Genomic DNA, 15,821 nt, shown 5'->3' with positions numbered 1-15,821 from the left:
TTGACCTGTTGTTGTCTAGATCCACGGTTTGCGTTCTATCAGCGAGGAAGGACTGCAGGAGGTTCCAAGCGCTATCTTGTATCCCGGCTTCCGACAACTGGTCCATCAAAACTTTATGATGGACCGTGTCAAAAGCCGCTGACAGATCCAACATGATCAGTATTGCCTTGCCTCCACAATCCAAAGCCTCTCTCACTTCCTCTGTAGATCAGGGCCAGCTCCGGGCTATGTTCCATTCTGAACCCATATTGAGCTGGGTCAAGTATGTTATTAGTTTGAAGGAATGCACTGAGCTGAGCATTCATGACTTTTTCAATCATTTTTGCGGGTAGTGGAAGCTGCGAGATTGGTCTATAGTTTTTCGGGTCCTTGGGGTCAAGGGTCTGTTTTTTAAGTAAGGGAAGAATAGAGGCCTTTTTCCAATTTCTAGGAAATTGGCCCCATGTAAATATGGCATTGGACAGGAGTGTAAGGGCTGACCCTGTGACCTCTGTAATTTGTTTGATCACAAACGCCGGACATGGGTCCAGGGGAGACCCTGATCGAATGGAAGCCAGAAGTTTAATAGAGTCTTGTGTCTCTAATAATGAAAAAGTGTCTAGGGCCGGTATGGGTTTGGTTCTATTGGATTCCACTATGAGCGGCATCGCCTTTTCCCCCAAAGCAATTGGACTAATCAACTCTAGTATGAAAAAGAGAATATGGGTTTGACGTCGTAATGCTAGGAAAGAGGCCTGGGAATGACTAGCTCGGAAGTGAAAAAGTAAGACTGCTCTATGTCGAAATAAACATCCACCGTAGAAAGAGGGAACAGAATCTGAGCAAAGGCCCTAAGGGTGAGGGATGTTTGATGGAAAGAAACATGAGTGCTAGAGAGTCCAATTATATTGTCCGTGGAGAGGAGGACGAGCTAGGTTGGGTCACCACATGGAGCAAGAACGTTTTAAGCTCCTTATTGAATATAGATAGGGCGGGGGTTGGTTGGCAGGAGGTCGCCAGACGGGCAAGCTTCACCTCTAGATTCTGTACAGAACCCGCTGAGGCACACTTTCACATGTTGCGTCAGCACAACTTCAGAAAAAAGCAACTTGCTCAGAACAAGTGCAGCACAATCTGCAAATGATGATGGGTGATGGCCACCAGTGGTACCTTGTCTATCCTGCTTAAAAATATTTGCATCTGAAATAATGACTTTATTTTTATCTTTTTAATGATGTGCTAGCAAAAGTGGGTAGAAAGATCCTACCACTTCAAAACCTTATTTGGGCCCCTGGTTTTTTCACTTCATGTTCTGATTCTCTACTTTCTGGAAGCAATGTTGCTTAGCCTCATATATCAATAGCCTCATTAACACAAGACTCCTATTTTGGGTAACTTAAAAAGGAAACCGCATGCTAACCCTAACCTTCGTGCTTATCAGCAACATAGGAAAAAAACATGCCTACCTCAGTGTGATGATTGCGTTCATCGGAAGGGTTGCATAACTTGTTGGGTTTAAGTGCCTCTATTAGTTGTATACTTGAGTGTGCTATGTACTCAATTTTAGAGTTAAGTACTTTTGAAGCATCTCCACCTTCTGGTTGTTTGCGAACTTTAGGGTGGGTGTCAAGCTGAGTTCAGAGTCAGATACTCTAGGTGAATGCTAAAAAAAAAATGTTTTAACTATAAGGCTGTTGTGTACTTGAATGATAGATAAGTACATAAACGATGTAGTTTATTTAAGAGAGAAGCACACGTTGTGTATTGCGACATGGGTCCGGGATACTTTCTTGGAAGGCTGCTGCAAGAGTGTTGAACACCTGGGCTAGTTGTGACCACATTAGGCTGGGTGTGTGCCCAAGTTAGGGATCAGTATGCGTAGGTGCGTTTCTATATCGGAGGGTTGTAGTTACCTGCGTGCCAAGCTTGGATCCACATCGTGTCTTAAGGGTATATTTTCTTTCTCTCTCCCTCTCGAGCAGGAGCATCTTAGCCCTTTGCAGCAGCGTGTGCAGGAGCTGGTGCGGCACACTCAGCAGCTACAGCATGTCCACCCCAATGTTTTGGCAAAGGCCCTCACCCGGAGCATAGTCTACCAAGATGATGACGTGGTGGTGATTGACAAGCCCTATGGTGTTCCTGTTCATGGTGAGAGTAACACTGGGGGAAGGGTGTAGAAAAGAACACTCGATGAAGAGTGCGGTAAAGGGAATATGGGGCATGACTGTAAGGAGAACTTTGGAGCAACATTAGTTAAGAAAACACTGGGGAAAGATTAGTAAAATTAACAAGTGGACAGATCTAGTTAGAGGAACAATGGGAGGCGACATTGTATATCTAGTGCAGTCAGAAAGAGCATAGAAACTACACAGAGGAAGAAGACTGGAGCGGGTACAGTGAAAATAAAATGTGTTCAACGCGAGAGCAGCAAGTGGAAGTCTTTGACTTTTATAGGGTCAATAACCATAAAACAGGGATAGTGGTGGAAATCCCCGGAGCAAATGCTGTGATAGGAAATCCGACTTAAGGAGTTAGCAGAAGGATTAGTGGTTTACAAGTGCAGGGAGTGTACAAGAAAATGTTCTTCCAGGTGAGGCCCAAGTTTCCGCTCTTTCGTCACATTGCAGTGATTTTCAGGTTGAAACCGCCCTTCCTTGCTCAGATTTTCGCATTGCTTTCTCTTTTTGCCAGTGTTGGTCAGTCTGCTGATGCCCTCCTCTCGTTCCACCCCTGCCTATAATCCCTTTCACCATAACTGTTGCACTCATCACATTTTCCTCAATCTCACAACTGTTCCTCTTTTTCATCCTGGTAAGGTAAGGCTCTGCTTTTACATATTTCTTGGTACGTCCACTCAAAAATTGACTCCCCTGCGTTACCATTTGGTCCCCGTAAACTCCATAGTACTTATTAAATAACTCAAAATGCATACAAAGTCATCATGTTGCACATACAGCAGAGAGTTCTAGGCCTGCCTCAAGGGATTGGAAAAGAGCCACTTCCCAATATGGAATTCAGTAACCATTGAAACAAATATTTACTAGAGACTACTTCAAGCAACACACACTCCTCGATATGAATAGGTTTGAGCAGTGGGTATAAGCAGTTGCAGTGGCTTAAGATGGATGAAAATTGGCAGACGTTAACAAAATAAGACAGCCGCCATGTTATTTTTGTTTTTCTACTTTGGGATTAATATGTTTGTCCTTTATGTCAGCATATTATTATAATTTTTAATTAAATTTATTTAACGGGTGACTGGGCCAGTGACACCTCATAATGCTCCTCCCATTCTTTTTCTTTGCTATCATAGGCACTTTGCTCCTGGCCTTCTGTGAAAGTGTACTAGTTCCACAGAAAAAATGCACATTAGTGTTTTTTCAGCCAAAAGTACAGCAGTTTTTTTTTTTCAGAGTAAAAATAATGAAAATTGTTAATGTTCAATTTTTGTTATCAGTTTGTGGCAAATAATGATTGCCAGGCAAACTGCACCTGTAGTAAAACTTTGGCTGTCTTTAGAGCGATCGTAACACATCCAGCGATATCACTTTAGGCTTAGAGGTAAACTGTGGATGAGAGAGATACTTGTATCTGCCCCATCTCATGCCCCTTTTTTGCCTTTCTTTCATCTGTCTTCTCAATGAGATTGCCCTTGTGTCTCTTGGCATCTGTCTGTCTGTCTTTCTATCCACGTACCCATCTTCCCACCCTGCGTCTCTCCACTCTCCCTTTCTCTGCTTCCTGTTTCATAAGATTTTTCTCTCTGCTTGTGCTCCTCTCTCTATCCTCAGGCCTCTTTGGCTTAAACTTTGCCTCTGTTTTTTCAGTTTTACCTCATGCCAAGTTGTCTCAGCATCATTTCTCACCTTATGTCCCTTACATCTTATTTCTCGGTCAGCTTGTGGCCTCTGTCCCCGCCAGCTTCTCCTTGCCCCTCTTCTTATGTGAGCACCATGTCCCCCTTAAAGCCAAAACACTAGAGTACAAATAACGAATTAATAATGCTCTCCAATTGATGACTTTACATTTAAAAGAATGGAGAACTTTTGTTGGCTCTGCCTTATCTTTTTTTCTTTTTCTTATCTAGATTGAACAGACTCATTTTCTGAGGCTGGACCTGTGCCGAGTCTTACTACCTCTTATACACTTTCTGGCCCATGTGTAAACATCTTCCCCTCTAGCATGTGCTTTCTTCCCCTGCTGCACCCTGTCTTCACTCCCTACCTTTAGCCCAGTGGTTCCCAAACTGTGCGCTGTGGATCCCTGGGGAGCCGTCAAACCTAACCAGGGGAGCCGCGCACCAAGTACTTAAATGCATTTAATGTTGAAGGGTCTGTTGGCTTCAGTTAAACTAATTAGACTTAAACGCATGATGTTGATGGTTTGTAAGTGGCATGCCTAAAGCTGTAAACATTGTGCTTAATTGATGGGAGATGACCTTCATATTTCACTGGATCCCCACATTCCAGCACTTCCAAAGTAAGCGGAAGATGCCTGATTTATTTTGTTAGATTCGTTAATAGTTTTGTTTTTTTTCAAATGCATTTGACACCAATGCAAGTTATCAGGAAAGTACAGTTGTCCTGTCTATTAAACACACTAAGTATTGACATTTGTACAGGAATCATGGGTACTTCCAGTACACATTTATTTCAGTACACACACATTTCCAGACAAGCCTACTCTCTCCTTGAGCACAGGGAAGTAAAACGCCATATACGGCATTATTCCAACATTTGGAAGCAAGAAAGAGGGACGTTTAATTAAAAAAAAATATGTTGAATTTAATTTACTTACGTTGATTTCGAAGCACTTTTAGGGAGGAGACAAAAATAACTGTATGTGGTTTAAAAAATCATGAGTCACCCTGGTGAGACAGGTGTTAGCACATATGACCTGGCTAGGAATGAAAGTGCATGCAAATATTCTTCAAGCGCAGAAACACTCTCAAAAAAAGGCATGGGCAAAGAAGTGTAACTAGGAATATTTTATTAGAGGCGCCGCCTTAGAAATACGAAACACCCTGCGTATATGATTATATACCTTCATCAGCTTCATCCCAATTATTTTTAGGGAGAAAAATGCAAATACTCCTGATGCCGATTTACATCCCCCCACCCTCCAAAAAAACCAACAGTGGGGAGCTATGGGCAATGGCCAATGGGTCAAGGGAGCCGCGGGTCGCAAAAGTTTGGGAACCACTGATTTAGCCATACTACCTGTGTCTGCAGTTATACCTCTTTAAAATTGCAACAAACTCACTTTGGTCTTCCTCTCATTTCAAAGCCCGCTCCTCTTACCTCTCTCCCTGCTCATGAATCTTGTAAGCCATGGCTCTCTCATATCTCTTTTGGTTTAGGCACCTGTACCAGCTCCACCATTATGACCTCTTTGGTGTAACTGACCTCCCTCTTTGCCTGGTTTATGCTCTTAGATATTACATTTTTAATGTTTGCCTAACTTTCTCTATCATCACATCTATTTCCTCTCCGTAGGCGGCCCTGGTGTAAAGAATAGTGTGTCTGATGTGCTGCCAGTCCTGGCTAAAATGCTGTTTGGGCTACGGGCAGACCCTCTGCGGCTCTGCCATCGACTGGACAAGGAGACTACTGGGGTGATGGTGTTGGCACGCAGCGAGGAGGCCGCAAACTACATTCACAAACTTTTCAAAACCCGTCAAGTGCAAAAGACATACTGGTATGTACCAGAGCTACAAAGACTCCTCTGGCATTAGCACCAGGGTGTGGGTGGGTGGGTGTGTGTGTGTGTGTGTGTGTGTGTGTGTGTGTGTGTGTCTCTGTCTGTCTGTCTGTCTGTCTGTCAGTCATGAGGTATGCAAATGCACACATGTACTACCAGAACTCCTGTCTTAAACAAGCTGTCCATGAGGCCTTTCAGGCCCCATATAAGCCTTGTGCTGGGGGTTCCAAAACAATGTCCAAACCCTAAAATTGGCTCATCAGCCTGCTCTTAGAAGAGTAGTCTCTGAATATATTTGTAAGGGGAGCATTTTACTGAATAGCCTTAAGGAAGAGTACAGGGCGTTAAGAGGTATCCATATGAGAGCTGACATGCTCTCCTAGGCTAAATATCCTCAGGAGACAGGCTTTTGTTGACATCTGCCCTCTCCTCACGCCAAGCCCCTTCTCAAGATCCCATGGTTCAGTTGGAAACCTTATTTCTTGGAAAAATGAGGATGACAAAGGAATCCTGCTAATGTTTTTCACTTATAAAAAAACTACATTGAACACTTGGAGCAAATTGGGTAACTCCATGGGTGGAAGTTTCTGTTGTCCAGCCTCGACATAAAGAGCTATGGCCATCAATCATGTTTGTTTATCTCCAGTCTTAAAATGGAAAAATACAAGTTCAGCACTGCAAAAAACAACGGGCTGGCTACACAGAGAAGCAAGGATCAAAGTCCTTTGAGCAGTGTTTGGTTTACGAAAAAATAACCTTTTTGCTGACAAACATCAGCTCTTTCTAAATTGTATTAAGCCGGAGCCTGTTCATTATTGGGTGGGAAGTCGCTTGGGAAAACGAGGAAGGGTGGGAAGGTGTCAACTAGAATATTTGTATGTCAATAAAACTGGTATAATAATTGTGATCTATTGGGGGGTCTGAATTTTAAAGAGAGCCATATCTAGGTGCAAGAATGAGGACAAACAACATATTTTCCTTAAAAGCACATTGTTTCAAATATTCGGTGTATAATTCTCAAGTATAGGAGATGGCACCGGAGAGATGTTTATGTAATAATTTACAATTTAAAAGTTCTAGCACATTAACAAAGAGCCTCTGCTTTCACATGCAACCTTAAGAATGTTGTTTATCTGACGAACATTGGATGCCTAGCAGAAAAATGTGTCGCCTGAGAAAATGCTAATCCAAAACATGAATTCCTTGTTGTTTTCCATGGGAATGGAATGGTGCACGAAAGTGAGCATGTTATCGCTTGTACTAGAACTAGAGGCTCAAACATTCAGTCTTTTGAAAGATAAAGATTTTCAAAGGCCATGCTGCCAGACCATTGGCTGAAGGGGGATGGAGCGGCTAAATATCTATTTCTGCATATGGTCCTGGTTGATTTCAGTCTCAGGTGGTCAAATCACAATATATGCGATGTCATCCTTTCGTATAAAAAATAGGAACCAAAAACCTGAATAAGTGTAGCCAACATTTAAAGATTAATTTGTAAACTATAGAATTAAATACGTGAGTTGGCAGTGAGAGAGAGAAACGTTTTGGTCTCTCTGAATTGGGGGCTATAAAGGTGTTGGGGCGGGGGTTCCGGGGCACGGGGTTGAGGCAGAGAAGCTTAGAAGAGAGGTGGCATTTTCCAAGCACACTGGGAGAACACCCACTAGATTTCAGTAACCCCTTCTCAAACCCTCCAGCATTTCGCTATTCCCGAATAAATCGCGAAAGCCGCGGTCTAGCCCGACGGCTACAATATTTACTATTTTGGCTGCAAACAAAGTCTCCCGGCAGACCGCAAAAAATTGCACCTTCTTATTGGCTGTATGCGCACACGTCACTATGTCCCACATGGACAGGTCTATCAGGATCATGACGCCAGAGAGGGTGGTGCTCGGCTACGGCTGTGGCAGGATGTTATTAATTAAAATTTCCTGCCAGCCTGGTACCCCAGGAATTGCTGCTGACACCCGACGCTGGGGTTAAATTAGAGGAGGAAGGGCAAGACGTGTCCGTCCTCCCTGACCTGGACGTGTGCTGTTGCCCTCCTGGATGTGTGGAGGGTGGGGGGACACCGGGGTTTGTGTCCGGTCATGGTTAGTGTGAGAGCAGCTGCAGAGTGTCTTTAGATAGCACACGGCACGGCTCTCAAGACGGCGGTGCCACCATGAGGACATCCTCTCACTGGACAGACTCCAGTCAGAGCCTCAGAAGCTGTCCGCAGCCAATGAGCGGGACTCCACAGACACTTCCGCTACAGAAACCGAGGCATCCGGCTTTATTTTGCCAGCTGCAGCACTCTTGTGACCCAGACTTTTGGTAAGTTAGTCAAAAATGAACACTGGTGATGACAATGTCCCCTCTCAGGTCGGAGTTTTGCCTTCTAGCATATGTGACTCGCCATGTACTATCACAGAGGGTTAATGTCCCTGCTGCAAAGAACATGTAGCACACATATTCCCAAAACCATATTTTGAGGATAGCCGTGAGTTATTGCTTTTCTCACAAGAGTACTTTTGTTTAGTTGTGGAGCGTCTGCGGCACAGTTCAGAATCCCTTTTGTGTCAAGGAGTTTTCATGCAGCAACAAACATGCCAAGTTAACTCTGTTGAATAATGTTCTTGCTGTTGCTAGATCAGCATTTTGTCTAGTGGAAGTTTTCATTCATGATAAAATATGGCAGAGGATGAATATGCCTGCTGCAAAGAACGTGAATCAGGTTACAAGGGCACCAGTTTAGCGCCCTTCCATTTCTAGTACTTTGCTGCAGTTTCAAGATATTCTTAAGGTTCCAATTGCTCAAATGGGGGTAATTTCTGATATTTATCTGTTTCCCTGAACTTATTTGCTTGATTTAGTTCAGGAGAAAGTGCCACTCATAGTCGTCGCATGTCACTCATAATTACTTACTCTAAATTATGAAAATGTCACACATAAGCGATCTGAAACCTTGGCAGCTATGTATCTAGTATCAGTACTTCAGAACCGCTGAAGCTATTTTAAGGCCCTTTTTGGACCATTAGGTTTAAAAAAAGAGGATAGTTTTTTTAAATGAATCTCTTTGCATTTTTTCACTTGCAATTAGGTGTCAATAAATTGCCACACTTGATTCTCTGCATTACTTTCTAGTAAAGTGCTCTAGCAGCAAAGCAGGACTTCCTGTATAGGTCAAGGCCCCCTACTGTGTTTTGCTCATCCGCTGTCAACCCCTCAGACAGTGCATCGTAGCTTTGGTGCACTTCATGATGCCTACACACTCCTACAGTCCTTTGTTGCATGTGCGGGCTTAAGCCAATAGATTTACGAGAAGTGGTGTAAAACTGGGTATATGGGGAGTCAAGAGACAAGGAAACCCCAGGCGCATAGAAGTCTGAGTACGGTGGTGCAGTTGATTGGAAAGTCAACCTGACAAAACAGAAACCAAAGGGGCAGCAGTTACTCCAAGTGAAGCAAGCAGGCCTGTCACTCTTAAAAATGGACACATTGAGACTAGAATATGCTATTGTGTTTGTAAGTTGGCTTGTCTTGCATACCGCTTTCACAAAACTTTCAGAATTTCTTTTTTTGGTCTCGCGTAGACAGTGCATGCACTGTCTCTTAGAGACATATTGTTTACTGTTAATGAGTTTGGAGCCCGCCCATTTCTTATCATTGGCGAGCTTCAAAGCCACTCTCGATTACTTGTTTCCTGCTGGTCAGTTCTGTGGTCAGCACTTCTCTCTTCTTCCATGTGACCCTCATCTAGAGCTGTATTATTGTCTCAGGAGAGCACTGTACATAACTACAAATAACTCAATGCAACAGGTGTGTGGTGAGAGATGGGACACTTGAGAAGCTTGTATAAATTGTGTGTGCTTGTGTGTTTTGTACGAATGTATTCTAGAACCGAGCTGTTTAGTCTTCGCGATTCTTCGCCCTGCACTCATACACCGCTACACCCTCTTTCCGGCCCTTTTCAGTGCCCCGAGTGCGTTTTTAGACTCTCATCTCCCGCTTCCACCTCTGCTTATAGGATAGCCCCCCTAGGATGCCTAGACAGTATTGTTCCACCGCTGGTAAAATCTCAGGTCCCTTATGACTTTAAGGTTTGCCATCTCAATGTGAGGTCGTTGGTTAAACACCATTTGGACGTCCATAATCTACTTACGGAGGAAGCTCCTGACATTCTTTTTATGTCAGAGACATGGCTGCATGAGGAAGCTCTGGCAGCGGTTAATTTGGCTCTTCCTTTTGAGTATGCGATTTTCACCCACAATCGTAGCTCGAGAGGCGGTGGCATTGCGGCTGCTGTTAAATCTTGCTACTCATGTGTATGGAAGGCTATGGACATAGCAGGCTGCGAAAGTGCCCATTTTTGTATTTCTGTTAGTCACCATTTTACTTTCTCTGGGCTACTTATTTATCGGCCTCCGGGCCCGGACGCTGCCTTTAGGTCAGCTCTCCCTGAAGCTGTCAGCTCACTAGCCTTAAGGGCTGCCAACTTTAGTATTGTGGGCGATTTAAATCTTCATTTTGATACCCCCCTTTCTCCTGCGGCCAGTAGCACTCTTGCCGACCTGGAGGCTCTCCAGCTATCTCAGCTGGTTAATCATTACACTCATGTTGGTGGGCACATTTTGGACCCTATTTTTACCAATCTAACTTCGGCTAAAGTGCTGCCTCCCAAGCCTATGGCCTGGACTGATCACCATCTTATAGAGCTGCACCTCACGATTGAGGATTCTCCTCACAGAGCAATTGCGCCTGTGTCTCTTAGACGCCCTTGGAACAAACTGAAGCTAGCCGATTTTCATCGGCTTCTTGGTCTATATCCTCCGGGCCCCTTTGCTGACGCTGAGTCGGGCTATGATCTTTTCTGTAGCTGGCTGACTGGAGCCTTAGACTGCCTGATCCCAATTGCTGAGAGTAAACGCCGACGTGCCAAATCCAGTCCCTGGTATGATGACTTGCTTCCGCTCCTAAGAAAATCTTGCAAACAAGCTGAAAGAGCCTGGCGTAAGTCATATCTGCCTGATAGGAAAACGCAGTACCTTGTCAGGATTAAGAAATATCATATAGCGGTCTGTAAAGCTCGTGCCGCTTACTTTTCTCGTGAATTTAACATCAGCACCAATCCTACTAAATTAATATTTAAGGTGCTTAAGGATCTTACAGCCAGCAGAGCCCCAGTCGCTGAGATCTGCTCTGCCTCGCATTGTGAGGGCCTGGCCGCCTTTTTTGTGGAAAAGGTGGAGGCCATTTACCGTTTTTTTCCTGGCTCATCCGCATCTTCGGAGAAGCTGGAATCTGGCCCGAAGACAACCATGTCTTTGCGCTCTCTCCCAGAGCTCTCGATGGAGGAATTTAATAAAATTACGGTGAAAGTCAAATCAGGTTCACCAATGGATCCTCTACGACCTGCCCAATTCAGAGAATCTGCCTCACACTGTTTCCCTCCTTTATGCGACCGTATCAATTTATCCCTGACGTCAGGCTTTGTCCCAGGTGATGCCCATTTTAAAAAAACCTGCTCTGGACCCATCAAAATTGGAGAACTATCGTCCCATATCCCTTCTTCCGTGGGTGGCAAAACTGACCGAGGCCCACGTCAATGCCATCCTATCCAACCATCTCCATTCTGCCAATATCTTAGACCCTTCGCAGAATGGCTTTCGACCTGGCCACAGCACTGAGACTGCGCTGCTCTCAATGGTCGATCACCTGCGAACTTTGGTTGATGCTGGTCAAACGGCGGCACTGGTGCTTCTTGACCTCAGTGCCGCTTTCGACACCGTCTCCCACGCTGTTTTATTACAGCGTCTGGTTGAGGCAGGCGTCGACAACGTGGCACTTGAATGGTTCCGATCGTTTTTATCCGGTCGCACATTCAGGGTTGCCACTCCTCCCTTCCAATCTAAACCCTATCCTATTGCACAGGGTGTTCCGCAGGGGTCGGCTCTTAGCCCCACACTTTTCAATCTCTATGTGCAGCCGCTGGCTGCTGTCGCCAAGCGTTGGAACCTGACTATGGTGTCCTACGCTGACGACACGCAGCTGGCGGTTGCAATAAGTGGGGCCTCCGACCTTGAGGCGGCTAAGTTCCGTGAGGGAATTAGCTCAGTGGCCCGTTGGATGACAGACAATTGCCTGCAATTGAACGCCAAAAAAACCGAGGTGCTCATTGTTGACAGGCAGTCCTCTCTGGGGTGATCATTGGTGGCCATCTGAGCTCGGCCCAACCCCTATCCCTGCCACCGAGGTTAAAAACCTAGGGGTCTGGTTGGATCCTAAACTTAGTTTTGTCTTTTCACACTAAGAAAACCGCTGCCACGTGCTTCGGGACTCTTCGTAGGCTCAGACCCATTTTTAAATTCTTTGATGCTCCAACCAGACAGCTTATTGTACAAGCTACGATTTTGTCCAGGTTGGACTATGCGAGTTCCCTTCTGCTGGGAGCTAATCAGGCCGAACTTTCCAGACTTCAACGCGTTCAAAACGCTGCCGCCCGGGCTCTGGTAGGCTTGCCGAGATTCTGTTTGGCCAAAAAAACCATCTATAAACTCCATTGGCTCCCTGTTGCTCAGAGGATTAAGTTTAAGTCTCTTTGCCTTTCGTTTAAAATTCTGAAGCACTCCTCTCCTCAGATCTTGGAGCATTTTATCTTGCTGTATGTACCCCCGCGGTCTCTAAGATCTTCAGGACTCCATCTGGTCACAGTCCCGCGCTTCAAGAGGGCTAGGGCCGGTGGCCGCTCTTTCAGAGTGCTTGCTGCCAGGCTATGGAACTCTCTTCCTGTCCATATCCGCGCTATTGACGAACTTCTGGTCTTTAGGAAGGCCGTAAAAACCTTCCTTTTTCCTCCGGATTCCTAGAGTTGTTATGGTTGTGTCTTTGGTACTGCTTGTGTCCGGCTTTTTGTCCATTATAGCGCCGGGATGCCCCTTTGCTGGGGCAGCTGCGCGCTCTACAAATCCGGTTAACATAACATAAAAGTTTTTTTCTTTACCAACTTGGTCTGCCAAACTCTCAGTGCTGCAGTAGATGCAGTTAAGTTAATGTGTGCGTTATTATGTAACCCAGAAATGTGAGCTACCAGCATCTCCGGGCCTCTGTGTGCTATGGCTCTAGCGGCCTGTTAATATGGATACCACATGGCACCGCATAGTGCTCCATTTGTCGTAAATAAAAAATATTTTTGGGTAAGGGACGGGGACGGGGGGGGGGGGGGGTGTTATAGGAGTTTAGAAGGTCCACTATATTTAAACTCTGCAAAATATCCAGTGCACTTTTTGGTCTGAGAGTTATGGATTCAAATTTAATGACAATAAGTAGGCACAGTAATAGTAATGAACCCTACAGATATTGATTCTGTGTGTGGGGGGACTCCACTGCCTGGGGGGAGGGAGGTTGCTCACAGAGGGGTTGTGGTGGGAATAGTCTGATATTCGGGGTGAGTCTGCACACTGTACCTGTAAGTCCTATTGAGGTAGGGCTGTATTGTAAAAGGGTTTACACCCACCCCCATGCGACTAATCTGCCTTGAGCAATATTTATCGTGCTTACATTAGGTGGCAGTGCAGTGCCACGGCTAGAGGTTGCTTGATTGCATTTCTAGTGTGCTAGTACAAACAACCAGCCACCTATTCTCCTTGTTATACACATTTTTTTACACCTTAACAGACGTGATGCACTAGTCCTCTTTCCAGGGTGCTATGTAAACTAGGTGAGACTTGCTATTAATAGCCCTACTCCCTCACTACAATCTCCCCTTTGCTGTGTTCCTTGGTCAGATGTTATCACATATGTCACTGCTACAGAAATACCTTAAATAGCAAAACGGTAATGCAGAAGAGGGGCTCAGTAACTATAGTTACTGAGCCCATCAGAATTCTAAATTCAGTACAAACAAAGTGTACCACTCGGAGATCTCAGCTACTGCAAGGTGGCAAAGACTCCCTGTGGAATAAATGGGGGAAAAGGCTGAAGTCGGCAAGAGAAGTCCAATTCCTGCATATCCACTATTGTACACAGACTCCTCATTTCTTATATTCCAGGTAGCATGATCCTTTAGTAGATAGTTTTGACCAACTTTTAATTTTAACAGTGTACCTCTTAAGTCTAGAGTTTTTTTTTTTTCTTTCCGTATTCAAACAAGGCATCAATACCCTATCCAAAGGGGTTCTATCTCCGCATTAGTTTAAGTTGAGACAAGGCGCTGGAATGGACCACCTCCTTCCTCTCCAGCAGAACCCAGAGCATCCGCCTTTCTCCCCCCCCCCCCCCCTTCCGGTCCGAAGCCTCCAAGATAATCTGCGGCGTACCCCAGGGATCCTCCCTCAGCCCGACACTGTTCAACATTTACATGGCCCCGCTCGCACACATCGCCCGACAGTACGACCTCCACATAATCTCCTACACCTATGACACTCAACTGATCCTCTCCCTCACCAAGGACCCCATCACCGCCAAAGCCAACGTCCACGAAGGAATGAAGGCCGTCGCCGACTGGATGAAGACCAGCCGTCTGAAGCTGAACTCAGACAAGATTGAGGTCCTCATCCTCGGCTCCAACCCTTTAGCCTGGGACGAATCCTGGTGGCAGACGGCACTGGGAGCAGCCCCGACACCCACCGACCACGCACGCAACCTGGGAATCATCCTCGACTCAATGCTCTCAATGACCAAGCAGGTCAACGCCGTCTCCTCCTCCTGCTTCAACACCCTCCGCATGCTCCGCAAGATCTACAGATGGATCCCGACAGATACAAGAAAGACAGTCACCCAGGCCCTCGTCAGCAGCAGACTCGACTACGGAAACGCCCTGTCTACGCGGGAGCCCTGACCAAGCTCATCAAACGACTACAACGCATCCAAACCGCCTCTGCACTACTGATCCTCGACGTACCACGCCACGGCCACATCACCCCCCACCTGAGGGACCTGCACTAGCTCCCCCTCAGCAAGAGGATATCCTTCAAGCTCCTCATCCACGCACACAAGGCACTCCACAAGACCGGCTCAGCCTACCTCAACAGACTGCTCTCCTTCTACATCCCCAACCGCCAGCCACACTCCGCCGACCTCACTCGCCAGCATCCTGCGCATCCGAAGAACAACCACCGGCGGGAGATCCTTCTCCCACCTCGCCGCCAAGACATGGAACACTCTCCCACTGAGCCTACGTCAGACCCAAGACCTCCTGACCTTCAGGAAGATGCTCAAGACCTGGCTGTTCGATCAGTAGCGCCACCACCCCCACCCCCCCTCAACCTCCCCCCCCCCCCCCCCCCACCAGCACCTTGAGACTCTCGCAGGTATGTAGTGAGCTTTACAAATGACTGACTGATTGATTGAAGTTGCTGCCACCCATAGTGATCAGGATTACATTTTAGTACCAGAGTTTGTTCCTTTGCAGTTTCACCAAGATTCTATATCCATGAGTTGATTTCTAGCACATTAACAGCCACTTTCAACCCATAAGTAGTTTGAAATTTAAAAATTTGCTCTCGGTTTGAATGATATTCTCTGGCTGAAGCCAAAGTATGTTGAGCCTTGGGGAATTGTTTATAACAATATACAGCAAAACGGTTCTGGATGGGCCGAGTTCATGATGCCATCTTAGGATGTTTTGTAATGCCAGGTTACCTTTGTTTTCTGCATAGGACATTGAGCGTTGGAGTCCCCGTACCCTCTGAGGGCATCCTCGAGATCCCAATCCTGGAGCAGGAGATAAAGGGTCAGCAGCCACACTACAAGGTGAGCATACTACCTTTTTCCACACTGTGCAGTGATATGTTTTTTTTACTCCCTCATTTTGTAGTGCACACTGACTGACGTGCATATGTTTCTTTCCATTTCTCTAGCTGTTAGTAATTCTGCTGTTGACCTGTCTTGTCCTGCCTCTTGATCTAGATGACGCTGGCACCAAACTACAGAGTTTCCGGCAGTGATGGGAAAACGGTAAAGACACGACTGAAGCCTGGCGCTCAGGCGGCGGTCACCCGTTACCGGGTGTTGGACAGCCTGGGGTCTAGTGCCCTTGTGGAGCTGCTGCCAATCACAGGTGAGCGCATAGGAAAACTGAGATTGGGCGCACCTACCAAAGAATGTATCTGTCTCTGTGGTAGTATTGTGAGGTCTTATGCCCCCAGCCATTTCCTCAAAAT

The 15,821-nt window shown here is 46.0% G+C and overlaps 1 protein-coding gene across 2 annotated transcripts in view; it reads left to right on the top strand.

Moving 5' to 3' along the window:
• Window positions 1–15,821, top strand: part of RPUSD4 (RNA pseudouridine synthase D4) — a 67,894-nt gene that overhangs the window by 47,808 nt on the left and 4,265 nt on the right. The window contains exons 2-5 of one of the 2 annotated variants that reach the window (XM_085618428.1): window positions 1,959–2,127; window positions 5,475–5,676; window positions 15,318–15,411; window positions 15,568–15,718. In XM_085618428.1, coding sequence (XP_085474554.1) covers window positions 1,959–2,127; window positions 5,475–5,676; window positions 15,318–15,411; window positions 15,568–15,718 — 616 coding nt within the window. The remainder of the gene's footprint in view (window positions 1–1,958; window positions 2,128–5,474; window positions 5,677–15,317; window positions 15,412–15,567; window positions 15,719–15,821) is intronic. The other variant, XM_085618429.1, reaches the window with a different exon arrangement.

Source organism: Triturus cristatus, chromosome 7 (assembly GCF_964204655.1).
Source record: "Triturus cristatus chromosome 7, aTriCri1.1, whole genome shotgun sequence".
Taxonomy (NCBI): Eukaryota; Metazoa; Chordata; class Amphibia; order Caudata; family Salamandridae; genus Triturus; species Triturus cristatus.
Note: the sequence above shows the minus strand (reverse complement) of the source record. Positions and strands in the feature narration are given on the sequence as shown.